A 27,945-nucleotide genomic window follows, 5' to 3' on the forward strand; every position below is an offset into this window, starting at 1 on the left:
GGAGAACCAGCACATAACTGTAATGCTGTGTAACAGCAGTCAGCCGCAAACTGCCTCCATGTGTGTAATTGAGGTTGTATCTTTGTAAATGCATATTTATTTGGTGTTTTATTTTTTCCTCAAACTGAGGGTGGAAAATTTGGGCTGTGTCTTAAATTCAAAGAAATACAGCAGTTTAAACCTGATTAAACCATTATGTGCTGTAGAGTAGTAGATAGGAATGGTCCCATTCAATACAGTCTTCATTAGGATCTCAAGCTGAAATACAAACCCATCACATACCAAATGCTGAAATCACGCTTTTGTTTGTTTTAACTTAGGATGTCTTTTAAATCCTTATGGCCTGAGACAATATCCAAAAACAAAGTTGCATACTGTTACAAAAGTGTTCATCACTTTTACCTGGACAAGAAAAATCTCAGTTGGAATTTTATACAGTTGGAAGGTCATAAGACACATAGCTAAAATGTCAACTCATAATATTACTTTTTCTTTTTTTTTTTTTTTTTTATAAACACATAAGAAATCAACGTTTAGAAATGGAAAGACATTCCTGGTACATAAATAAGCAGTAAGAAAAGGGCAATAAAGACTATTTAAAAACTTGCAGATACAAGACATTCAAACACATATGTTCAGAATTGCAAAAGGCCAGATAAAACAAAACACCACATTTTCAATCTGAAAACCTATTGCAGGAATGGAGTACCACTAAAAGGCCAGCACACAAAGGGATTATAGCTCAAAGCACCTTAGAAACAAGCATCTTGATGATGGCATTTCAATGAAAAACAACACTTTTAATTTTTTGAATTGGGCAATGAGGTTCTATTTTGACTTGGTATACTAATTCTATATGGGTAAGGATCCATTGGTGTGTACTGTACGTATCACATTACATATATATTTAATACAATTATCAACCAGAAGTATTATTGTTTTGCAGTAGGCTATATGTACTATGGATGGGCAATCTACCAATTCAAATCAAGGCTCCATCTACAAGGTTAACAATTTACACACAGGAAGTTAAGTGCATCCTCACCTGGACCTTCTAACAGAGGTGAATACTGTAAATAAAACCACATTATCTATGGAAGCTGCCAAAAAGCAAGTAATAAAAGAAAGGCAGCGAAGAGATAGCATTCTTACACATGGGAGGGAAAGAATAGGGTGGTTATGAGAAGTTTAGCCAAACATTTTATTATTGTGTCTTAAGAAAACCAAAACCTACATAATATACATAAAAAGAATAGGGATATTTTTGCAAAATAAATAAAAACAGGCCTATTGCTTGGATTGACCTCAGTTAAAAGTGCCAAATAGATTTGTAATACAGAAAAAGGAGAGCATGCGTGTCTAGTAACATTTTTGTGCAGGGTTACACTTCAAAATGGCTCATCATTTAGACCAGTGGTACTCAACTCTGCCCACACCCCGCCCCCCCAAGATTCATTCTAGTCCTGGTCTTTATTCCAACCAAGTCCTAAATTAGTTAATTGCCTTTTAACAGCTTCAATTAACTACATTAGAACATGCTTGGAGTAAAACCTGGACTGGATTACATCTCGAGGGCCAGAGTTGAGTACTGGTATCACCGATTTAGACATACAGTATATGAAAAACATAAAAGGTGCTTTTATAGTACATTTCAATATCGGTAGAGGCGATACCATACAAATTGATATTTTTTGTAATAAGTATGCATTTTTATGACAAGTCATTTGAACATTTAATCCTCAATATCAGATAGCCACAATTCTGTTTTATATCAGTAATAACATTTTTTATATTATTTTTTTGATCTCAACAATAGAATTGTTGAGATCAAAAACAGTACCTTATTTTGATATCAAAAATAGAATTCTTAATATCAAAAACAAAATTCTTGATTTCAACCATTTGAATATTTGATATAAAAAGTGTGTACTTCGCTTGATTTAGCTTCATTGTTGGTGAATTGGAAGAGCTAGGCAGACCTTAAGTACATCAGGGCTGATAGGGAGATACATCTTGACAACAGTGCCTGGAGTCTTAAGGGACAGGTGTTCTCAAAGCTGAAAATTTGCTATAGTTATCATTGTTCTGCAGATTGTAGTTCTAGGGCTCATCCAACAGAAGTTCATTTCCTACAGACTGCTCACACAAGCGTTTTCACATTTAGCAAAAGATGCATGTGGTACATATTACAAAAAACGAAGTCCAGACCATTTGACGTCAACTAATTAGTATGCATTTTTTTATCCCAAAAATTTGAATTGTTGACTTCAAAAATTAAAGATTGTAATATCAAGAATTATATTTTGGATATCAAGAATGTGACAATTATTAATATAAAAAATTGAATTGTTGCTATCAGAAATTGATGAATAAATATTAAAACAGCTTGCATACTTGTGCTAGTCTGAACTAAAGTAGCGTGAATTCACTTTGTTGTGAAAATATTTTAGATTCTAGGAATATTTAGTTTTTATCACGTCTTGTTACAAAATAATTGAATAACTTAACTGGTTCTAGCTTCTAGTAAACTAATACAATATTGTTTGTAAAGTACAATTTAGATTATGTTTAGACTTCCTTTCTGTACTTACTGGGGAAAATATTCCTTACCGCCTTCTGTTTTGTTTTTTAACAAATCAGAAATCAATATACAATTAAAACTGTGCAAAAATAATAGATATGTACACTTTTTTTCAGCCTGCAAAATTGTACAATAAAAAAATTAAAAATATAATTTTATTCAAAGTTTCAATATCAGACTAATTGTGAGTTAGCACATTAGGAAAGTAAAATATAAATTATTACAAAATAACAATATACAATTTTACATAAAGGGATCATCTAATTTTAGAAATGTTACAGTTTAGATTTTTCTCTGAACTGTAAATATTTTAATTCCAGCCTTTAAAATAAGCAACAGTCAAACTGTCTTTCCTTAACTGTTAAACTAATACTGCCTGTTCCTTTTGAGAAACCTGCAGATGAGCACACTTTTAACACTGTACAAATGAATAAGGTAAGCTCCTTTGCACTGGTGCTGGTATCTACCCAGTCCTCATTGTTTAATAGCACAAATATTAATGTTAATGATGGACCTATAGAAAATAACAATGCGGTAGGCATTCAAACAGTATTATTAAAAGCATGCTGCAAGATCCTTCTAAATCCTCACCAGTTTTTGAAACAGAAGCTACCAAAATCTAAACTTCAGAAAAAAAGTCTGCAACTACACCAGTAAAGATGTAAACCTGCTAACTTATTTTTAAAGTAACTATCACTGAAAATTGATTCTTCAGCTTTGAAATGTTATCCATACATATGTCAAGTACTAAAACAGGGAACAGCATCAAGAGTTCGGACACTTCAAAATGTAGTACTGTAAACAAAATACTGATTACATTGTCTAGGAACAGACTAAAGAGACTATTTTAAAATGAAACCAGTAAGTGGCTGCAGTTATAAAATGTGAAACAAAGACCTCTGACCAGTGAACACAAGAGGCTGGTTTGAAATGTTTTCATGGCAGAAGTACTAGATTCAGCATTCACCTTTCCAAGAGGAACCACAACCAGCCCAAACACATTCTTGTTTGTCTGCAATTACTTCTGACCATTTGTAGTAACATCTTCAGTGATGTACCTTTTGCTGAAAACAAATAAATAAATATAATGCACTACAAATTACAACACATTTTGAGCACAGTAAATTGTTGCTTCCACTGTGTTTGTGGACACATCTATGAATATTAATATGCAAATGCTACCAGATAAAACTAAACTAGGCTCTACAAATAAAAATGGAAAATGTGGTTACAATTCTGTCAATGTATCAGACTTTCAGGCTACTGCGATGAATCCTGCTGGTAGCAGCAGGTCACTCATTTCCTATCTTTTCAATCTCTGACCCACTTTTGCAGTAATTATTCAGTAAGTTGTGACAAGCAATCACTCGTGAGGAGCATGGTAGAGACCTGAAATGACTTTGCATAGAGTAGTGCCTATGTGTTTTGACACCTTCTATTAATTTCAATATCACTATCATGAATAAGATGCAATACATGTTGTTTTTGATAAAATGCTTTAATGATGGAGTGGAAAACATTAAGTTTCTTGGTCCAAAGCCGAGGCTACACGCAGTTTTGAACAAGAGGAGCAGTTGAAAATGACCTACTGAAAAAAAAAAAAAAAAGCGAAACGCTTGTATGTGTGTTGAAGCTGATGAATACAAGTCAATTTTCTCCCTCAACCTTTAATAAGTTAAAATGTACGGGTGTGATTACTTGTGCTCAATACTTTTCTTTACTGTGTTACTGTTCTATTTTATTTTAGACTAATGGTAAAATTGAATTGGAAAGTAGCAAACTAGAAAACAAAGTTTTATATGGAAAATCATCATCCCTGAAGTGTGTTCCTGAAACCTACATTCTAATTAAGCGTATTATTGATTTTAATAAATATTTGATCTGTAAAGTTTTTAATTCATTTGATATTAATGTTAAAATGTTTAGTCCGAGGTTTCAAAAGCCATTTTCCTACCTAATCAGTAACTTTAACTACATCATTTATCATTGTGTTGTCGAGCATTTTCTTTCGACATTTTCTTCACTTTGAAATGCGTCTCACAAGATCCACCTTTATAGAGAACCCCCACCCCGTGCTTTCACCCAACCAAATCATCTGCTATACCTCTCAGCTACCTAATAATAAAGTGAGATACTTCAACTCAAGGCAGATCTAACCTACAATTGCTTATACAGTGTGCTGTAATAATGACAGGGTCAGGTAATATTGTTCATAAAATTGCACAGTATAACAGACTGAAGAGTGTCAAAGGTGGTACTTTTGATTAAATAGAAGATTATTTTGGATTGGATTTCTGGATTGTATACAGGGCATCTGTTCTTCCACAGTATAGTTCCTCAACTGGGTTTGATAGTCCATTAAAATGGATCTTGTTAAACACAATGTTTTGTGACAGAAAGTGTAAATTGTTTTTCTGGTTTCTGTAGGCTTTTTTTGTTCCCTGAAATCAATTGATGTATTTTGGAAAGGTTGTGACATTAACTGCTTGTTTAAATACGGACAAGGATGAGTGGTATTGTGCAGAAGTTCCTTGTAAAACATCTCTGCCACACAACAGAAATGATCATATTAGATCTTTCCTTACCTGCCAAGGGACTGAACTGTTTGGAGATTCAGGCACTGCAGACAAAAGGACTGCAGTCCTCTTTCTGTGAACACTGTTTATACCAGGCATTTTGGTAGTTTTAATAGATTTGCTGGAGTTCTTTCGCTTTTTTCCTTCCGATTTCTCGAAGGAAAGGGGGACTGAAGACAGCACATTGTGTGTTGACAGAGTGTGGCCCCCAGAGTGGTGCATCAGAGAAGATACAGACAGATTAGGGTCAATACTGCTTACAACCATGCTCATGTGCTTGACAGAGTCTGCTGAGCTGCCAGACAAAGAAGTTCGTCCTGAGGGCTCAGATTTGGTACGAAGTGGGTTTGACCAATTGTGGTTATTGTGTACTGAAACACTACTGTTGCAAGAAGAGATCTGATAGGAGTTCAGTGCAGAAACACAGTTCCTCTTGTGTGACCCAGCGAAAGATAAAGCAGTTGTTAGCAAAGGTGAAGGAGTAGAAGCATTTGCAGATTTCTTCTTCTTGTTACCCAAGGAATAGCTGACTTTCAAGGATTTGCTGCTTTTAGTTCTAGATGGTTTGTAGCGTGATGGGGCAGGTACTGGGCACATGAACGGAGGGTCCATGAGGCTGAAATCTGCACCCTGCTGGGGAAAGGCTGTGGTGTATGTCATGCCAGGATTCCTGTCTGATGTGTTTACAAAGACTGTTGGTGACAATATAGGGGCGTTCATGACATAAGAGGGCGTGATGCTTGAACGGACAGCTGAGGAAGAAAGATAGACCACACTGGCACTGTTGAAGGACTGTAGAACCGGAAAGGATGCAGTGGTATGTGCTGGCATGGGGCTGTCAGCTGCAGGTGGAATCTTCCTACAATATACAAAGTATTGCAACATAGTCAAGTGAGTTAACCCAAGTAAGTCCAAATTGCTGACTTTCATATGAGGTTTTTACATTTTTAAGAAAGTCTGTATTATCTGTTGTATTTTACACTTCCCAGAAAGTATTCTTATTGGTAGCTCAATTGTAAATGCCTCCTGTCCATTCCACTAGAGATATTTGAAACTGGTGATAGGAAGGTTATGTCAGCCACACAACCAGACTGATCTGGGGTTTGTAAGTTTGTCTCCCGGCTCATACCAGTAGGCCACACTGCCTAATTAAAATACATGAAAGAGATTATATCAATTTGTCAAGATTATGTTGTTTCTGTACATTTAATGCTGCCCCTGGGGTAGCCTTAATACAGACACTGCGATTGTTAGCGGACTTGGCAACTGTGATCAGCATGCTTAGTATACATACTTCCACATTTGTGAATTCAGATGTTTTTCTACCATAGAATTAAGTGCAAAGCAGAACTGGTCCCACCGTCTGTCAAATACATAGTAGCCCCTTCCCATTGCGCGGGTACCAAAAGTGCAAAACTGAAACAGAAAGACAGACATCACTGTTAACAAACTGTTAGAAACTGAAAACCGAATAAAAAGTAACTGCTAGAAGTTTATAATGCAATAAAAAAAAATATTACATAATAGTAGAGAAACAATTTCAGTGTACTATGCCTCAGTAATTATTACTCACTCATCACAGAATGGTGATTTAAGGTATAATAATTTAACAAAGCTGTTTTAAATCACCTTCAACATCTGATACTCCTACATATCCAGGGTATCCGTTATTTTCAAAATGTGGATGATGTACAAGTCATGTCATGAGCATGCATGCGTGTGCAAAACCAAATCATAACTAAAAATTCGTACTCCCAGTGGCCTGGGGTGGTGCCTGGAGTAGTGACAGTCTAGTCTGTGTGACTCTTCAGCACCGTCTGTTTCTCCCTCATCACTTGAAAGCCTGCTTTCCACATCTCCTCCGACAGCTGACACAATGTGCTCATGGACCAACCCACCACAAGCTGAAGAGCTGAGGCCATCTACATAGGATGGCCTAATGAAAACATAAAAAGGGAATTAATCTGCAATATCTGTGTATCAGTAATACAATGTGTGGCATCCATTATTATTATTGATGACATGCAATGTGTTCTGCATACTATATTTCTCTTTAAAGAAATAAATAGTATTAATAAAAATGTGTCTCTTACTGTTAAGTAAGCTACTGCTATATTGTAATTTAACTATTATCCTATTTCTTTGCTTATATTAAATAGTGTTGTCTTTAAAACAGGCTCCTGTCATAACTTTAGAAGCGAAGGCAAATATTACTTTTCCTTTATCAAAAAGCACCACCTTGTGGTACCTTTGTTCACTGCAGATATCCTAAAAAAAAGACCATTCCATAACAACCTAATTTTAAAGCATCATCTAAATTGAACATTTAAAAAGAAACTTCACAGCGAAGAAGTTTATTTGGAAATGCTGCTTTCACAAGCACTTGTACGTTGGGCTTACCTAGAAATATATGAATTAGAGGGTCTGGATTTTGTTGATAATGCTATTTTGTTCTCAAGACCAGAGTTCCCTATTGATCCTGCAACATGCGCTTGTGATTGTGCAGATTGGCTCGTTTTCCTGTCAACCTGAGGTTCTATGTCTTTTATAGCCTCTTTCTCTCTTGTCCGCCGCGCTTTGTGTTCTGCCAGGAGTATGTCAAACCGTTTCTGTCGACCCTGGACCGCTCGTCGGTGGTTGAGCGAGTGAGTCTGTGAAGCAATTGTTTGTTAAGGTAAATTTATACTGGTGATGCAGACCCATGTAGAGAAAGCAGAAATCAGTCATACACATCAGTAATAGCCACACTTTTTGACCAAAATTACATTTGCAACTCTGGAAAAGTTCAAAAGCTCACTTTCAAAATGATTATACAAGTATGCTTTATTTATCTGTTTGGGCACTGCATAATTTACCCGTCAATGTGAGTTAGTAACAATATAATTAAATTATAAATTCTGGAAAAAAGAGAAAAAAAAAAAACAACATGGGAAACAAGTTGAGCAGATTAATGTTGAGTCAAAAACCTTTCATCATAATATTCTAGAAAGATATTTAAAAGTGCAAGACATAAAACATAGATAGACAGACTATAAATTAGTTGTGCTAAATAATGTCCTAACCAAGTTTCTTCACAATTGGATAACTGAACCTTCAGCTAGATGTAAAACAGACAGATTGGTTATGAAAAGAGTGAGAATGAGATTTTTTGATTTACCTTGCAAGTCAGGGACCTTGTACACGGTTTCTTGGTTTCAGGATTCAATACTCCACAGTACTTGTTTGGATCAAATTCTCTTTCTGTATTCAATAAATACAGAACATTTATCAACACTTAAAAACAAACCTATAGAACGTAAACTACTAAAACAGCGTTCCCTAAAGGAAAATATCCACGTTTGATAACCATGTTTTTGTATACATCTAAAAGACAAGAATCTTTCTACAGTAACAGCTATAAAAACCACATTCTCTTAGTGCTAAACCATAAAATCAGGATCACTGTGGAATGACAGAAAAATGCCCAGCTGTACTAAACCTAGTGTCCCTTCCAGGGAACGCAAAATAGAAATAAAGATGCCCAATGCTGTACCAAGAGATAACTGCCCAAAGCTAATGCGCGAATCAAGAGTAACTAGAGGAAAATTGGCTTTATTTCAATTACTCAGTATAGCAATCGATCATTTAGAGTAAGCCCTAACAAATAGCCTTTAGAGAGGAAATAGCTATGATTTAAAGTAAAAAGGCAAAAAAATCAGACAGATATTCTTATTAAATGCATCATCTGTTTACAAAAACATGCAGTGATGTTGATACAAGTCTTTCTGTGCAAGAGATTTTCACTTATGCTACAGAACCCCCTTCAGTATTTACAAGAAACACATTATTATTTATATATATATATATATATATATATATATATATATATATATATATATATATATATATATATATATATACACACACACACACACACACACACACACATATACAGTGGCTTGCAAAAGCATTCAGACCCCCTGACCAATTTTCTCATATTACCGAATTACAAATGGTACATTGAAATTTCGTTCTGTTTGACATTTAATTTTTAAACACTGAAACTCAGAATCAATTATTGTAAGGTGACATTGGTTTTATGCTGGGAAATATTTTTAAGAAAAATAAAAAACTGAATATCTTGCAAAGTATAAGTTATAAGTCATAAATATTCAACCCCTGTGCTGTGGAAGCTCCCAGTTTGCACCGATGAAAGAAATTGCCCTAACAAGGACACAATTACCTTACCATTGGCCTACATCTGTGAACCATTAAAGTTGCTGTCACATTTTCTGGATAAAAACCCCACTGTTGAAGGATCATTGGTAAGGCTGTGAATCTGAAGGAAAATGAAGACCAAAGAGCATTCTACAGAAGTTAGAGATAAAGTCATACAAATGCATAGATTAGGGAAAGGGTACAAAATAATACCTAAGTGTTTGGATATCCCAGTGAGCACAGTTGGATCAATAATCAGGAAGTGGAAGCTGCATCACACCACCCAGGCACTGCCAAGAAAAGGCCGTCCCTCAAAACTCAGCGCTCAGATAAGAAGGAGACTTGTGAGAGAAGCCACAGAGAGGCCAACAATCACTTTGAAGGAGCTACAGAGTTCAGTGGCTGGGAGTAGAGTAATGGTACACCAGTCAATCATATCAAGAGCTCTGCATAACACTGGCCTGTATGGGAGGGTAGCAAGAAAGAAGCCGTTACTCAAAAAGCACCATCTGAAAGCACGCCTGGAGTTTGCCAAAAAGCATGAGAGTGACCCAGATGCGATGTGGGAAAAGGTTTTGTGGTCAGATGAGACCAAGATAGAGCTTTTTGGCCAAAACTCAAAGCGCTATGTGTGGCGCAAACCTAACACTGCCCATGCCTCAAGACACACTTGAGGTGGTGCCACATGGTGGTGGCAGCATCATGCTGTGGGGATGCTTCTCATCAGCAGGGACTGGGCATCTTGTTACAATTGAAGGAAGAATGGATGGAGCAAAATACAGGAAAATACTGCAAGAGAATCTGCTTCAGTCCACTAAAAAACTGAAGCTTGGGAGAAAATGCAATTTCAGCAGGACAATGATCCCAAGCACAAGGCCAAAGCAACATTGGAGTGGCTCAAGAATAAAAAGGTGAATGTCCTACAGTGGCCCAGTCAAAGTCCTGATCTCAATCCCACTGAGAATCTGTGACACTATTTGAAAATTGCGGTCCACAAGCGTCGTCCAACCAACCTGAACAACCTGGAGCAAATCTGCCAAGAAGAATGGGCCAGAATCACACAGACACTGTGTGCAAAGCTGGTACATACTTACCCCAAAAGACTTAAAGCTGTTGGGGGTTGAACACTTATGCAAGCAAGATATTTCAGTTTTTTTATTTTTCTTAAAAATATTTCCCAACATAAAACCAATGTCACCTTACAATAATTGATTTTGTGTTTAAGTGTTTTAAAATAAAATATCGAACAGAACGAAATTTCAGTGTACCATGTGTAATTCAGTAATATGAGAGAATTGGTCAGGGGTCTGAATACTTTTGCAAGCCACTGTGTGTGTGTGTGTGTGTGTGTGTGTGTGTGTGTGTGTGTGTGTGTGTGTGTGTGTGTGTGTGTGTGTGTGTGTGTGTAGCTTAGCATACTGCAAATTATCTAACCAAGTCTATACTGTAAGGAAGACAGAAACTGCACTAAGCCACTCAGAAATAAAATGTATAGCATGCTCTGAAAAAGTCAGGCAGCAGATTTATAATATTTCCACCAATCACACAAAAACATAAAAGTATGATTTACTACATTATGTTTTGTGTTTTTAAACTCATCTCCTGAAAAGATTAAAATGGTGACACGCAAAAGAATATTTATCAATGCTGAAAAATATTTTCATTTTTATTTTATACCCTACAGCAAAACAAAAGCATAATGGGATCAGTTTATCACAAAGCCCTCAACATTGTTAATAATTTTGTTATAGTACCTGTTGAAGAAAACATCTGACGTAATGTAATAATATTTAGTCAAATCAAGTGGCAGTACCACTAAATGAACTACAACTTGAATAAGACCATACTTTAAAATGGTCTTTACACAAGTAGATCTTCCATAATGATTACTAGCTAATTAAATCAGAATGAGCACTCAATCCAAGTTGCTTTAACACACACATCATACCATTTTGTTTTCATAAAATGCATTAATACGGCAGCAAGGGCATACTCATTACATTTATCTCCACACTGAAAGAACTAATCCTACCTTGAGGTAGTTTTGCTATCAAATTATCTACTGAGTAAGTTAAAAAGCAAACAAACAAAAAGCACATATTTACTGCAATAGTGGGTGCAATTAGGGTGCAGTGGAAGCACCGCAAAGTATCAGCATGGTTCACAGCTGGGACTGAAGATCTCAATGTTGTATTAAAAACAACGGGACACAAAACGAGTCCAGTTCATAAAAGGGCAAGGTAAAAAAAAAATGCAAATGACAGAGACATAGGGGTTTATTAGATTAAACCAATAGTACACTGGGAGTATTGGTTTAATACTAAGCCACAGCTGGAACATTTACAATATCACCCACCAGCACTGATGCAAGCCATGCCGTGATACCCTAGTGGTGTAGTGCATTACAAACTCGACTGTGCCAATCCAGGTGGGGTATAAAAAACAAATCTGTAGTATTCATTAATATAGGGAGCTACTGGTACGTAAAAAGAGTGCAAGCAAGCCAAAAAACGGCACTCAGGGTTGCATGCTCATTCCATGTTCAGCCTCTGAAGGGGTGGGATAATTAATCATTTTACAAATAGTACACCACTTTTAAACATGTCCTTATTGATTTTCAAGTTTTACTTCTGGGTGTAAAAACACAGCTGTGAGTTTTTACAAAACTATTTCAACCCACAAGAGAGGCACATAACCATTCAAGCTGCTTGTAAACGTATCTTTACGTTCTAGACCAGCTTTAACAAAGCCACTGACCGCATTACAGGAAAAAAAAAGTGGTGGATATGCTCACCAGAAATTCTTCTGTTAGGCTTATAACTGCTTTTGGTGCCATTTTGGTGTTTCTTGTCTAACAATGAAGGGGGTACGATTCCTTTGCCATTCAGAGTCTTCTCTAGTGATGATGGGGCTGGCTTTGATGCTGTTGATGTCAAAGCAGTTTTAACCAAAGCTGAAGACCATGTGATGGATGAGGAGGCAGAGGAAGTGGAGGTGGTAGTGGTGGTGGAATTCATTTTTATATTGGCACCACCTGCCTTCAGGTTAGGAATCTTCTTAAGGCTGACTACTGGGACAGGGACACTGGAAAAAAAAAATCCTAATTGTTAGACCTCCCTGCTCCACACTCCCTAGGAATGACTGCACGCTACTCTGGAATATTTTGTTCACTTACTTAAAATAATAATACATGAGAAGAAAAGATGTGAAAGATTAAAAAGTAGTGTCTGTGTTTAGTTGGTATTTAGATGTTTGTGATTCTCTTACTTTTTGCTTATTTTTCACTTACTATTTAAATGTATCTAATGCTGTTTTTCTTTTATATGGATATATGCTGCCTACAAAGCCCAGACCCATGTTGCCTTGTTAAAATTGTAGTTCTCATTTTATTCAGACAATGAACAATAAAATAATTAAGTCTTTATATAGGCCTAAGTCCTTCAACAACTTTTGATGCATGATTTCAGTGAAATCCTGGAAATGTTAAAAGGAGTAATACAGTAAACTCTCTTTGTGACCAGCTCAACCTTAAAACAATTTCATGCACTTTGAATTTTGAAGATACCCTTAGCTATTAGAAACAAATCTTTTGAACAAGGTCAGTTTGGGTGGTTGTAACTGAGTGACTCCAGGTCATTTAGTCATGTCATTTTGGATAACCAGGGGTAAATATGTATTTGCGAAGTAGCTTCAATATCTAGTAGGGGTGGGTTAGAGTACTTGAGTACTCGCAATATTTATAATTACTTGAGAAAAAAATTAATAATTATCTTTTCATGAATGTAAGTTCAATACATTGTAGCAACCCGGTCAGTTCAGGTTTGTCTCGTCTGTTTATCTTGTTTCGTCTGGTCCTGTGCATTCAATTTATCTGTATTATCCCGGGAAGGGACCATACCACTCCTGTCTCCTGCTTTGAGCCTTAAGACTAGGGGTCGTTACAATATTTTATTCACGTATACTAGCCACGGAAGTCATTTTGACAGTTTGAGCTTGGAATGCACCAGGGAAAATATCAGTAGGAGAGATTTCATCTTGAAGCCAGCCACAGTACTTCAGCAGAAACATTTTGATCAGAAAACTGCAAAGCAGCAGAGTGCTTCAGCTCAACCTGTATTCTGTGCTGGATAATTTTTTCAAGTAGTTCTTTTATATGTGGCAAGTTAGAAAATAAAACCTTTTATGTTAAATTGTTCATTTAAATACGGCATTTTGGCTGTGTAGATGTTTGATATGATGTGCTTGAATAAAACTTTTGAGTTGTATCGGATAGTGTCTTTGATTTTAATATTGATGTTGTTTAAAATGTAAGTGATAATGACTGCCTGCGGCAGTTTTAGGTATGAGTATAACCATGACGCTTCTACTGTTAATGTGGTCATTTTTGTGGCGCATATGTAGAATAATATTGTCTAGCATTAGGCTCAAGTACTCGAAATATTTAACGCTCGATTACTAGAGCACTAAATTACTCAAAATTCCCATTTCTAATACCTAGTAACTATTTAAGATGTCATGTATAAACTGTATAACTCTTTTTATTTATTTTTAAAACAGGTGAAGTGGGATAATTTTGGTAAAGCAGAAGGCATCCTGTATTCTAAAGCCTCAACATTTGCTGCATGGTCATATGCTGGAAACCACCATGGAGCAAGACTTTGAGGAACTTTTAATAGAGTAAGTTCTTAAACATCCACATTTATATAACCCCTCACTTAAAGAATATAGAGATGCCTAAATAACAGAAACAGCATTGTATTATTCAGTACTATTCAGAAAAGGACTTAAGAGAATGTAAAGCCTGATGGAGAAAACCGTGTGATAGACGTATGATGTGCAAGAAAATCCTGCAGCAAAGAGTGAAGTCGGAAGCTCGTGGTCTTACTGCTGGGAATTGCCAGTTGCTAGACTGTACCGTGTGACTGCAAGTCTTTCTGCAGGTATCACTGCATCGCTGTGTATTTTTGCATTGACGCAATGGTCCCAATCTGCTTAACAGATCATCAAATCTTTCACCTGTCATTCTAAAACACCTAAAATATCACATCTCTCTAATTCATGTATAAAATTCCCCCTTTTGGGTTCTCTGTTGGTTGAGAGGACGGATGTACCAACAACGCCGCTTGATTTTGTGTATAAGAGGTACAATACAAACTCTGCACATCTCCTAAAATGTCAATTTTTCCAATTTCGTGAATGTAGTCTATATTTAAAGTATGAACGACAGCTGTGCAGTCAAAAGGACTGCGACACGATGCGTCCTTCGTACAGCAAACAGTGACGCTGCACAGCTTTTACACCTGCCTGCTCCTAACGTATCCCATTTATCTGTGACAGCAGTATGATCAGCCCTTATAGTATAATTTTTAACTGTGACATAGACGGATGGATGAACAGACATACAGACACCCCTCTATATCCTCAGAATCCCAACGTTAATAGCAAGTTTCATGACAACTGGATAAGTGGTTCACCAGTTAAATGCAAACATGTCTGACTACCTCCACAATCTCCTGCCTAATGTGTACGGTCTTATGGATATTTAGCATTGTTCCTCAACTCTTCCTAGAATCAAAACAGAGTTTGATAAACATTCATCTCTACTGTTGCAACACATGCTTGAAATAATTTGTCAATTGATTTTAGAAATAGTGATCGTTGTTGTACTCTTAGAAGGATTTGAATGTTGTTTGTGGTTGTTTTTGAATTATGATTCGTTTGCCTGTATATCCAATTGATTGGTTGTTTTTTGATGTAACATGTCTTGCTGCTGCCTTCAGGATATCCCTGCAAACAAGGGGACTAAGCCTACACAAATAACTTCTAACAAATAAAACTAGTGCAATATCATATCCATAGTTGAACAGGAAGCAAAAAGATGAACTCAAATGAATTTCACCCTTAAGAAAACCTTGTTGTACATCAGCAAGATAAATCAGCAGTTTAAGTGTGAAGACTGCTAACAAAACCTGCAATATGTTACACAGAATATTCATAATAGCAGAAAATATCTTTTAAACCAATATCAAGAGAAAATACGCTGAAAAACACACTCTCAATTCTAAATACTGTACTGCTTACAAAATATAAAATGGTCATTAAAATACATAAGTATTAACCCTTTGTAGTCCATTTATTCAGCGCGTCAGGTCCAATTTATTTTCACACATGCTGTTTATTTTACACACGCGTGTTTAAAAAAAGTTTTTTTTTTTTTTTTTCAGAATAAAACAGGTTTAAAATGGCAAAAGGACATCAGTACTGCATCTCCAGCCAAGTCCCACCCCTCGTTCGCTGTATTTTACACATACCTCTTTATAGACGTGCATACTGATAAATCCTCTCCTGATCACTCGTTTTATCAGCAAACTCCTCAATAATGCGATCCAAGTCATTATTTTATTACCATAACATCTCAAAATGCTCTGCAAATGTCCGTGACATTCTTTGAGCGCTGGATGAGGAAGCAGCCATCTCTTTTGTTTGTGTCCATGTTATCTCTGTGGTGCAGGGGCTATGCATATTACTCAGGTACCCCTTCCCCCCCTCCCCTCCCTTTTTTCTTTTTCGGCTTCATTCGGCTCCTATCGGTCTCACTCAGCCATTGAAAGGTTAGAGACCTGTGCTTTGCGTCTTTTTGATGGTCGGACTGGAAAGGGAAAATTGTAATGTCGGACGTGGGCCGACATAGGACCGCAAATTGTTAAACGTCACAAAAAGAGGTTGACAGTACAACAGCAGTATGCCGTTATTCCATATTACATCAGCTGGTCTTGTGAGTGGATAACAAATTAAAGATTTTGTATTTAGTACAAACTAGATAAAAATAGGATCTCCATGATGATAAATGTGATACAGATATAACTAATTACTTTTCTATTTGATCTCAGCAGTGTAATGTATACAGTATGTACAGTAATATGTTATATAAGTTAACAGTTCTGTTAACAGCATGGAGGCAATAGAGAGCAATAGGTGCTTTTTACCAGAAGTGTCTGCACTTTATTTTACAGAACCTCACTTGAATCGCACTGCTTTATTCTATTATTCAAAATAACTGGACTTAGTACTTACCATGGTGTATCCCTCGAAGGAAACCCTGTGTGCTGCTGTTTATTAATGGAGGTATGTAGATTGTCTTTGGGCATTCTTAATGGCTTTGAGTTGCTGCTGAAGGTGTTATGGCCAATACAGGTTTTGGATTTCATCTGAACCACTGACGTTCTAGAGTTACTGGGGGCTAAAGCTGGCAAAGGAGAGGGTTTACTTGTGGAACTGTGTCTTTGTTCTGAAATAAAAAAAAAAAAAAACAGAAAGCTGGCATTATATTAATGCATTAAAAAGTATGTCTTTAATTACATCATTTTTACATAGGTGTAGGTATAAATGTAAACTACATAATGCTATATACTGGGATGGAAATAAGACTCCCATTGCATAGCGGTTTGATCCATTCCTGGTTTTCCTAGGAGTTTAACACTTTGAGACTGTTAGCTATACACTGTAGCTAATCAAGCTTGTAGTAAAACCTGAAATGGGTGAAACTGCTAAGCAATATGATTCTTATTTCCATCCCTGCTATATGCCTAAATTTGAATGCTGTAATCTGACAGCCTAAGTGTGTTTTTAATGGACATTAAAAATTACAACAAATGCTGTATACAACTCAGGAAGCCTCTAGTTACAGGACGCAATATTAGAGTTTATGTTCAAGTAGTGCTATGAACTGTATTGTTTCCCTCATTTTCCTCTTCCCAAGTGGTGGGTCGAAAGAAAGGAAAATTAAGAAAAATAATTGTTCACAAAAAAATAAAAAGTAGCTATAAAACTATCTGGTCAAACTAACCCACGTTTAGAAAGGACAGAGGGATAAGACTAGATTTCAGATGTGGGCAACTAATGCCTTTCTCCTTGTCAGTCTTAAGTGTCAAAGCTGCTGGTGGATGAGAACTCACACCTTGAATCAGTAAGATGTAACCAAACACTAAGAGGTGTTTCAAATAAATTACAACTTAAAATAAACTACGCAAGTTTCTGATGCAAACAAAAACATAGACCATAGCTGCATAAAATGGCGCTTAATTCCAAATTATTTTAACTACAAACTCAGGAATGCTGGCCTATTACTCTTCACCGTAGTATAAAAAAACCCCATACACACCCTACACCCTGTGTGAGATCAAATGTTTCCTTTAGTCCTCACTGTGGCTGTGATTAACAGACAAATGCAAAACACTGCATGTCAGCAGAGCCGTTGGCTTGCGGCCATTTTTCCATTTATCCACCAATTACCAACATTGCGTCTCCTCCAAAGAAATCTAGAAGCCCACGTCATATTTTTCATACTTTTAAACCAAGCGGGTTGTATTTTATGTTATGTGCCAGCCTTTTCCATGGCCAGCACAGCTCAAGAGTGGGAACACTAGAACCAACTCAGGCCAAGAGATAATAAGGAACAAAAATACTTTAACTGTTTTTATGTACTGCACAGTGCTTGAATTATTGAATTGAAGTATTTTCAAAATTCTTAACTTTGAAAAAATAAAATAGAAATTATATTACAAACTAAAGCTACCCAAGTTATTAAACCAGTCACATTATACATGATTGAGCCACACAAAAATATACAGAATTACAATCTTTAAACAAACCACACCACATTCATTGAAAAGCTGCCTTTGCTAAAGTTCTGTGACTTTTCTATAAAGGCACAGTACATCTTCATATTTAAATACTGTTACTGGCTCCTGTAGTGCAGGAAATTAAACCTACTACATTCTATTACACAAATTAAACCACAGGATTGCTTTGCAGTATTAAATGATGCATCTCCTCAAGCCACAAAATATGTGGTTGGAACATATTAGTTACCAAGTCATCTACTGTTCAGTTATCTAGCTAGCACTTAAAACAACACCAGCTGTAGTACACTCTGGGTAGTGTTTACAAGGACTATCTACCTATCATGACACGCATTTTTATCGGATAAGCATCTGGACGCATCTCAAACAATCAGATTCTGGGTAATAGAGTTAGCACTCACATATTCAACACTTTAAAAATTTTGACTTCAGTGACAGTTAAACGTGTGTGACAATTATTATGTACTGTATTGCTTTTGTTGGTACAGTACTATATTTTTAACAGATGTATTGTATGTATTTTAATTCAGAACGATATGATTCTGAAAATATCACTTGCCAAAAGAGACGACTGGACACGTGGACTGTAATACAGTACATACTTTTAAATCTGGTACGTATTGTAGCAGTATGTAAAATTCCCTGTTAATGACCCAACAGCAAAATGAAATCAAAATGTTACCCATGCACAGAACTTCGTGAAACGTAAAAGGTAATGCAATTTAGCCAAAAAAAAAAAAAAGTTTCCAGAATTAAAATAGTATCCCAAATCAGTATTCAAAATAAGGCCCTAATGTCACAGTTCACTTGCAAAAGAAAATGCACAAAAACAACTAAAGATCACGGCTATTCAGATCAATTGTAACATTGAAGAGATGGGCTTTGTATAAAACTGGTGACAGAGTCTGAAATCCTGTGTGACAGGTAAGTGCATTCATTTGTTACATATACATAATGGGGATTGACTTTATTCATAATACAATGGTGATAAAACACGACTGATATGTATCTGGGTAACAGATAACCGAGTGCTGACTGTATCTCAAATGTAGACTCTGAAGCACAAAAATGCTTGTACTAAGATGGCCCACACTAAGTTTCATTACAAATCAGATGAGCAGTTATATACCAAGGACAAGGATAGGCAAACTGGTACATTTCAGTATAATTGATTCATTGGGGACATTCACATTTTTGATAAAGATTTAATTATATTTGGCAAAAAAAAAAAAAAGTAGCATTTATACTATAGTAACTACCTAATACTTATTTTATAGTCTAATCAAAACTTTAATAAATATACTTATTTCATAAAACCCCATCATCCTGGAAATAAATACCTTGAGTTAAATAAATGTACATCGATATTCAATTTATATACAGTATGGTGGACAGAAAACAGAGATCAAGCATGTAAGATTAAACTAACGCTAGGATTACATTTCAGTTGTGGTGATGCAGGCTTTGTAATAGCTTTTGAAAAGACTGTCAGCAACACACAACAGCTGAACAAAAGATCAGATGGTTTTTGGAGTTGTATGCACATTTATCAATAAATGAATTTAACGCTCTGGTAAGATTTACAAAGGGTGATAAATTATCTTTCAGTTGGATAAAGATTACTATATATGTGTATATATATATATATATATATATATATATATATATATATATGTGTGTATGTGTGTATATATATATATATATATATATATGTGTGTATATGTATATATATATATATATATATATATATATATATATATATATATATATATATATATTTTTTTTTTTTTTTTTTTTTTTAATCCATCATCTCTTAAGAGATGATGGATTATAGCTGTTTAACTGTAAACAGTTAAAACAAGAGCTGCCCTTTGCTATAGCAACTGTCCAAAAGGAAAAGCTGTTAGATCACACTGATGATTCACTCAGTAACCAGACTGTAATCTCATTAAAATTGATGAAAATAATATTATTTTGCACTTTTTGTACCAAAATGGCCAGCACATTTCTAGAAATGCGCTATGAAAGGCTGATAAGCAATTCAAATGAAGGCCAGATGTACAGTACTCTTATTAGACAGTTGTCTAATCTTTAAATAAATAGGGCCTACTTTACATTTTCAAGTTCAATGTTATGAATGTGGGCTGCTTTAGGGAACTCTTGCAGATCTTTAATTTTGCTAGAGAATTTTACAAAATGCATCAATAGGACTGAAGAAGTCACGATCATTTTAAAAGATAACACAAGAAAACAAAGTACAGTACTGAGAGCAGTAGAGCAAAATGCTACACAACTTACTGTTCCTGCTGCGCATGTCTTTGGAAGAGCAGTCCTCTCTAATCACTGCGCAACTATTCACCAGCTACCTGTAGAGCCAAAGGGTTGCACATCATCAAGAAAGAATTATAATGCTGCTGATGTTAAAGTATAGGAAACAAAGCAGGCTTCACAGCAGATTGCACATTTTGGGTAAGAATGGCAAAAAGGTTCACATAGTTCACCTACATGCCCACAGTGTCGCATTTACTGTTTACACCAAGAGGTACTGTACCCTTAACCTACAACCTTCTATGACACTGCTGTACTACAAATATTTCAATCATTGGTGGTTTCACCACATATTCCAGATTAAGCCCCTTTCACACGGGCATGCTCTACCCAGGCTGGAACCTACCCAGGTCAGGACCCGGTGTCATGTGGGTCAGGTACGTGATTTCACACTGCTTTTAATAAATCAGGGTTGACGTGGGTGACAGACACAAGTACACAATGCGTGTATCAATGCCCCGGAAGCAGCTTGTTACAGACACTTCCATCCAAGCGTTTCTGGATTGAACCGTCAATCCAAATGTTGATTACAGCAAATGTTTCTTCATCCCTGCTGCAATCTGGCTCATGGTGTGTCTCAATCAATACAAATATGTCTAAACAGAATAAACATAAACATTCCTTGCGGAAGTGAAATCTTCACACAGGCGTGGCTGTTTGTTATTCTGTCAGCTTGCGAACAGCTGTCATGCATTTTGTCTCGTTCAACCCCTGTCAAAGTGTGTCGAACCACATCCTGAGGTGGGTCGCTGCGACCTAGGTCAACCCGGGTTGCCAGAACCCAGGTCAGGACCTGGGTAGGACTGCCAGCGTGAAAGTGGCTTAATTTTGAGTTTGCAATGGTAAGTACATTTGGTTGTTTCTGTCACTCATTCAAAATGATCTTTACAATAACAAGTACAGTGATATATTAAAGAGATAAAGTAAAGAGAAGTCTACACTTTGACTCACTAAAACAACTGACTCTCATTTTAGCAAAATAGTCAGATGTTTTATTTGACAAGAGATGGATTAAATTCTGGTACAAATTATAAGTACAAATCTTTTTGTTCAGGTTTGTTTTGTATCATGTACTTCTGATGCATTTTGTGGTTGTTTTTTTCTCTTAGAGTTTTTGTCTCAATCAATCTGCAACAAGATAAAAAAAAAAGATGCATTTGTCTTGCCCAAGACTGTCAGCTGGTTTCATGGACACTGAACAGCATGTTATGTAAGGTAGTCCAAGATACTAATCAGGGTCTGTAAAACCAGCCATAAAAAAATAAAAAACATGGTTATAAATGTGCCATTCATTTGCTAAATCACAAGCAATAACAAAGCAAATGCAGATTACTATTAGATTGTATCTATATTCTGTAACATGCTACATGAAAAAAGAAAATCTACAAATATTAAAACCAGGAATAAACTGCGATACTTGAAATGTTAATACAGTTAAAAGGAAAAGCACTGCTTTGTTTGAAATATAACCCACTGTACTACTAAACCAAACTGAATACTGGAAAGGAAATGGCATAAGTTTCACTTTTATTATGCATTAACTGCCAAAGGAAATAGCACAGTGTAATGGAACAAATTCTTACAAATACAATTTGTTTACACAGAACAACCCTAATCCAAGACCTGAAACCCACTTATTAAAAGAATGTTGATTAAAACGATACTTCTGAAAATGTACTTTCACTTTCAGAAAGAGAGACAGCAAATATTCCCAACTGCACATAAAATAAAATGGTGGTTACAAATTCTACCACATAAAAAGAGAAGTGCAAAGTCAACGGAAAACAGCTTAAAATCTTGCACTCAGAATAACAACAGCAAACCAAAGCCACTTACACAGGCTCAGGCTGTCAGCTTAATCAGACTGCACAAGAAGAGTAAACATGATGCACTTCCTGGAGTTTAAGCACTTGAAAACACCATGGAGACTGAAAATCCTGCAGCCAAATTTCTTAGATCGACTGTCAAAACAGCACTATCAGACTAGAACAGCATTATTTACAAGTGGGTGCGAGTAACCTGTTGCAGGAAATACCCAATCCAAGCCAGTCTGTAACCACTAGTTTAACAGGCATTGCATAAACACCAAAGATTCAGGTCCTGCCGACTGGGCACTACAAGTTCAAACAAGGATGGCTGGCTGCCAAGGATAATAAGCAGAAAATCCTGCAGCCTGTCCTGTGTAGAATCGCATTATCTGCACACGCACACGCTAATATTGTTTAGAGCAGACTATCAAGTTTCTTTTAATACTGAAATAACTAAGATAATGGCAATGGACAATAATAGCACAGCAACCATAACCTTAGGGTTTCTGCAACTGTTTTTTGTTTTAAATCTTCTGCTTTGCAGTAGCTTTGGGTATTTTTTTAACCAGGAAACGGTACTGTCACAGAAAAAAGCCGTCAGAACAGAAAGAGAAAACAAGAACATAATCTCATTACATTTTTAAACAGACCTGTGGCCAATTAAACTGTCAAGTTTTTGCATTTTGAAATTATATATATATATATATATATATATTATATATATATATATCATATATATATATATTAATTTATTTTTTAAAATTTATTTCCGACATGTAGATCTTACATTATCAATTAAATTTTTTGTACAACAAATTTAAATTTGTACAACTAAACATGTGTATATTATATATATATATATATATATCTATATTATATATATATATATATATATCCCACCACACAACAAATTAAAACTAATAAACAAACAAAAAAACATATTACACGTTAGTTAGTTGCTTACTGCAAAAACTGATAACATGAAAACCCTAGTCTAAAATAGCACGGTGGTGTAATATAGAAGACACTATCCATGAATTATTGAAAAAACTAAATCATCAACCACATTTTAGGTTGATTTGAATTTTTTTTTTTTTTTTCTGTAAACAATCAAATCGCAATATTTGTTACATGAAAAAACCATACAGATTAAGTAGGCTATGTGCTCAAACACATAAATGATCAAATCAGACTATTTCATGTGATCTCTTATCATGTTTGTATTTTTCAATAACAATATGTATCTCAGTGACATACAACCCCTGCCATGACTGTTAAAACAAAATTACGGGTATCAGTATCATTAAAAGTAACTAATTCATCACGACCTACCCCCACTATATGCACATATGCAAATGAGACATACTAGTCACCTCCACATTTCCCCAGATTATGACACTCTGAATAACTCATGCTACAGAATGTCCTTGAACCTAACTTGAACGACTTATATCGCTATATATTATATATATATATATATATATATATATATATACATTGTGTGTGCATACATGTAACATTGTTCCTACAACATTTTACACACGCGTGCGTGTCCACCATACTCCTTTGACATTAATTTTTTAGCCACAGCTTGGGCATAACATTTTTACTGCAGCCTATAGCACAATATTGTATGTTTTACCTATAATTACACATATCTTGCAAAGGTTTGACAACAAGGATCTTTGTTCTAATCTAGCTGTAAATGAGAAAAGGGCAACCGAGATTACAATTTCCAGACAAGTTCTAGAAATTAACATGTCTCTTTCAGAAAGTAATAAAGACAAAAGAAAGCTTTTAGCAGGAATAATGCATGTAATGTACACTATTTGAGTTACTGAGTTATGAAAACACTGTGGCTAATCAAGCTCATAGTAAAACCACTTATTCCCATCGATAGGTTTATGCCGGCATACACTAAAAATCTAAGTTTGAAAAAAATAGACACATGCAGTGTACACGTTATACTGTATGCATGCCAAGAAAGTCTCACATTGCTCTCCAAAGAAGTTCCAAAACAAATACTTTATATTTCAAGTCCACCTGTAATTTGTTCTGAGTAACACAGAAACACACACAACCCTAACCAGTGGGGGTGCATGAAGACCAGGGCTGAAAACCACCACCCTACAGCTATGGCCAAAAGCTTTGCATTACCTAGAATTAAGATTGAGACTTAATTTAAAATATATATGAAGTATGAAGCAAAGTTCAGCTTGTCTTTGTCTTCAATATTCTTTACACACTGCATAAACTCCAGCCGGTTTTACACAATGTGGCACCATGGTACCGCTTATTGGTCCAAACCTTTTTTTTTTTTGTTCATGCACGGCAGGGTTCAACATTAACACCAGACATATTTTCCCACAGCACTGATACAAACAGCATCCTAAAGAAGGAGCTCTCATTGACAAAAGATATGCTTAAAAGTCTAAGGTCCAAATAGAAAGTGTACAAACCCATTTTTACTATTGACGATAGTTGAAAATAACTGTGCAAATACTTCTTAGAACAAGACCAAAGAATTAAAAAAAATTGAATAAATTGAATACTTAAACAAATAAATAATGCATTTACTAATTAGTGAGTGATTTTAGTTTTGAGAATGGCAAAACAAATCAATACAATAACTAAACCCCTATTATGAATAATAATTATAATTTGCTATAAAGATCTCCTAGCCACCCTGAAGTGCTCTGTGATATATTTTTACCACACACGGCTGCATTATATCGGCTTTTAAATAGCATACCGAGTTAATAGCCTAGAAAATGCAACTACTGCCATCCCATCATATCAAACTTTTTTTTTTGGGGGGGGGGACTGTAAAAGCAGCAACAATCAGTAGTACTGTGCATTTGACATCTCTATAAATATTAAATGTTGTATTATACAACTCTGGAAAATCTGAAATCAGAACGACAAACTTTTCCTCCATTTTATTTTTTACATTTTTTCTTTTATTTCTTCCTCGCAAAGGAGCCTCCTACTTTACCCTGATTGGCTGCTGATAGTTTATGTCAAAGCGCAGCGAAAGTTGAAATATTTGATCTCCGCTCTGCATTGCTGCTTGAGTGCCACTTCCCTCTGCCATTACGCATGACCACCTTCATTGAAAACAACTGCTTATGCCGTGTGGCACTGCCACACCACGTCAGGTGTAAACAACTCATAATAGTTTATTTGACGTTGTTTAAAATACTCTAGCCCATCTTAAACTGCAGAAGCACTGTGATTACTGAGACAAAAAACTAAATGGTGATAATGGTGAACCCTCCACGTAACACAGTATTTCAATAAACACTTCCCACAGTGTGACTGGAAAACCTGTGCTTTTAATAATTGATTGCAGTGCAGACAACCAGATCAAACTCGTCATGAGCCAGAGAATGGCCACATATGAACATATCTGAAAATAAAATGGATAATGTTATTCAGTCAATTAAACATTTATATAAACATATCTAAATTCTCAAATTGTGTTATGAGAACTAGTAAAACAATTAAAACTCCTGTTTTTAGAACAATTTGCATTGTTTTCATTTATTGGTAGGCATAATCAATATTTACTCTCTTATTTTATGATCATCTTTCTGAGAACTGCCTGACCCTGGACTAATAATCTAGGCTTCTCCAAAATGATTATAAATTATTACAGTAAGCATCAAGATAAACTTTATTGCAAGGAGTATGAGACTTCTGTGGAAGCACCCATCACAATTTCAATTGCAAGGGTGTAAAACTGCAATGAGGCTGCAGAGAAAATTAAACCTAGTGAAGGGAAGTTGTGATTAGTGTTAAATAAAACATGAAAGACTGAATGCCTTAAAATTGCTAGTCTGATTGTAATACCAGATTACACTGGAAATCACCTGTTCAGACTATCAAATAATTACTCAATGAACAGCAAGCTACTGTGATTACAAGATCTAGAAAAGGGCAAGCTGTAAAACGTGTAACTGATCATTGTTATTATTCAGCAAGTAATTGTGCTGCTGTATTCCAAATGTGAAGAAAATCTCTCAGAAACAATTTGTTGTAGTTCCTGTGACCTTTCACCTTAGTTTGTTGGTCCTACCTCCTCTAAGGTATAGTATGAAACCAGACAGAGTCAAATGAGTGTATAAATCAGCAGGATTGCCTCATCAGAAGATGCCATGTTTATCCCATTGGACCTCATTCTGACATTAAATCATGGACATATTTCAGTGGCATATGCAATTCTGCTTCTTATTTTATGGGGATGGACAATATAAAGACAGGGGGTGAGGGACTATAGATTGGTTTGAACAGAACCAGTGTTCTGTGTTGTAAACATCTTGGCTACATTGCCATTTAAAAAGTAATGGCATGTGCAAATTAGTGATTAACCTTGTCCTATTACAATGCCCTGTTCCTTCAAGCACAGGAAGAAGGATGATTTGGTAACTGTGATACGGTAACAACTAAGTGTTCGGGTGCTGTCCAGGGAATGTATTATTACCAGCTGAACAGCAGTTAACATTAAGGAGCAATGATGTGACTTTTTTAAGAAACCTAACGACAGTATTTCTGAGAAAAAAACTTTTACAAACAATAAAGCCTGTTGCCATTAGTGAAGTTGAAGCAGCCAGGACAAAAGTATACTTGACAGGTCTGCTCTAAACTAACACACACTTGCTTTACAGATGGTACTGATTTGGTATACATCAGTAATTTAAATGTTTTGAACCTGTATAAAACGTATACATATATATGCAGTACCCGTAACAAACCATAATTCCCAGCACATACCTTATTTAAAAATAATCACTTAGGGCTGCTGACAACTTGTCAATGTTTGTCAGTGGGTAGTTACAAGGTTTTGCAGTGCAGTAGCTATAAACTCAATTTTATCGCTGCAGGTAAACCTAAGACTGGAAAAACCTTCAGGTGACAACGTGTTCCCAAGAGGGACATCGGCCAGTTACTGAATGTTGTAAAGTTAGTGTTCAAATGATCACATTTGTGTGTGACTGTGATGACAGTCTGCCAACCAAGATTATTATTTTTTATTTTTTTTAATCATTACTCCAACTTACCTTCAATATTAAGTCTCACCACCTCCCTGCCTTTCCCACACTCTTTTCTAGTCTCTTCTAAATCTACACCTGCAGATAAATGCAAAAGAGGTCAGATGTCTTACTATTTAAATTGTAACTTTCATATAGCTGTAACATGAATATATGAATAACTTACATGTACCTGGTCCACATGCTGGTGGAATGAGACAGTCGGTACCAGCACGAGTCATTTGTCTGAGAACTGTACTGCACTGGGCAGCTGTCACGAACAAATAATAACAAAGAAACACAAAGATTGGCACAGGAAACACAGCAATACTTGCAAAAAAAAATAGCAAACACTGGGCCTATCTATGTACCTCTTAAATGTAAATGTCTTTATATTTATTTAGAAAAAGAGAATAGCATGGAGGTCACCAGTGGCCACTCTCAATTTCTCAGCATTTGTGCACAACTTCAATGTCTCGGCATGAAAAAGCATGTGTATCGTGTCGGGTTCTTACTGTCAGCGCAGTGTAATTTAGCTACGTCGATAAAGGTGGACCAGGGTTTGTACAGGAGCGCATCTGTAGTGGGCAGTTTTCGATCCAGTGTCGCCATTGCTCTTCCTTCCTGTTGCTTTTTCCTTTCCTTTGGCAAACAGCGACACGGGACTCGCAAACCGCCTGACGTCATATTCGTGAATTTCCGTTGTCAGTCGCCTCGGTTTACTTGAGGAGGACAGGGAGTAAGAAATTAATGGTCAATCTGACCCAACTGCGGCATCAAAGA

At 35.9% G+C, this 27,945-nt stretch overlaps 2 protein-coding genes across 7 annotated transcripts in view; one reads left to right on the forward strand and one right to left on the reverse strand.

Moving 5' to 3' along the window:
• Nucleotides 1-1,557: 1,557 nt before the first annotated feature.
• On the reverse strand, nucleotides 1,558-27,816 carry LOC121319790 (ataxin-7-like protein 1). Of its 6 annotated transcripts, XM_041257622.1 has the most exons (12): nucleotides 27,534-27,816; nucleotides 27,350-27,433; nucleotides 27,193-27,261; nucleotides 20,295-20,362; nucleotides 16,429-16,642; nucleotides 12,149-12,438; nucleotides 8,315-8,397; nucleotides 7,558-7,808; nucleotides 6,910-7,093; nucleotides 6,452-6,573; nucleotides 5,167-6,016; nucleotides 1,558-3,645 (listed from the first exon to the last, which is right to left on the reverse strand). In XM_041257622.1, the coding sequence occupies exons 4-12, from the start codon at nucleotides 20,308-20,310 to the stop codon at nucleotides 3,628-3,630; spliced, it is 2,028 nt and encodes a 675-aa protein (XP_041113556.1). In that variant the 5' UTR covers nucleotides 20,311-20,362; nucleotides 27,193-27,261; nucleotides 27,350-27,433; nucleotides 27,534-27,816; the 3' UTR covers nucleotides 1,558-3,627. The 6 variants fall into 6 exon arrangements, with proteins under 6 accessions (XP_041113556.1, XP_041113554.1, XP_041113552.1 ...); XM_041257620.1 differs by having other exon boundaries at nucleotides 1,558-6,016; nucleotides 27,356-27,433; nucleotides 27,678-27,816; XM_041257618.1 differs by having other exon boundaries at nucleotides 1,558-6,016; nucleotides 27,678-27,816.
• LOC121319789 (cadherin-related family member 3-like) overlaps nucleotides 20,983-27,945 on the forward strand; it is a 34,407-nt gene continuing 27,444 nt past the window's right edge. Inside the window, exon 1 of the mRNA XM_041257615.1 lies at nucleotides 20,983-21,166. Within this exon, the coding sequence (XP_041113549.1) occupies nucleotides 21,164-21,166 (3 nt within the window). The 5' untranslated portion in view covers nucleotides 20,983-21,163. The remainder of the gene's footprint in view (nucleotides 21,167-27,945) is intronic.

The sequence above is a fragment of the Polyodon spathula genome, chromosome 8 (assembly GCF_017654505.1).
Source record: "Polyodon spathula isolate WHYD16114869_AA chromosome 8, ASM1765450v1, whole genome shotgun sequence".
Taxonomy (NCBI): Eukaryota; Metazoa; Chordata; class Actinopteri; order Acipenseriformes; family Polyodontidae; genus Polyodon; species Polyodon spathula.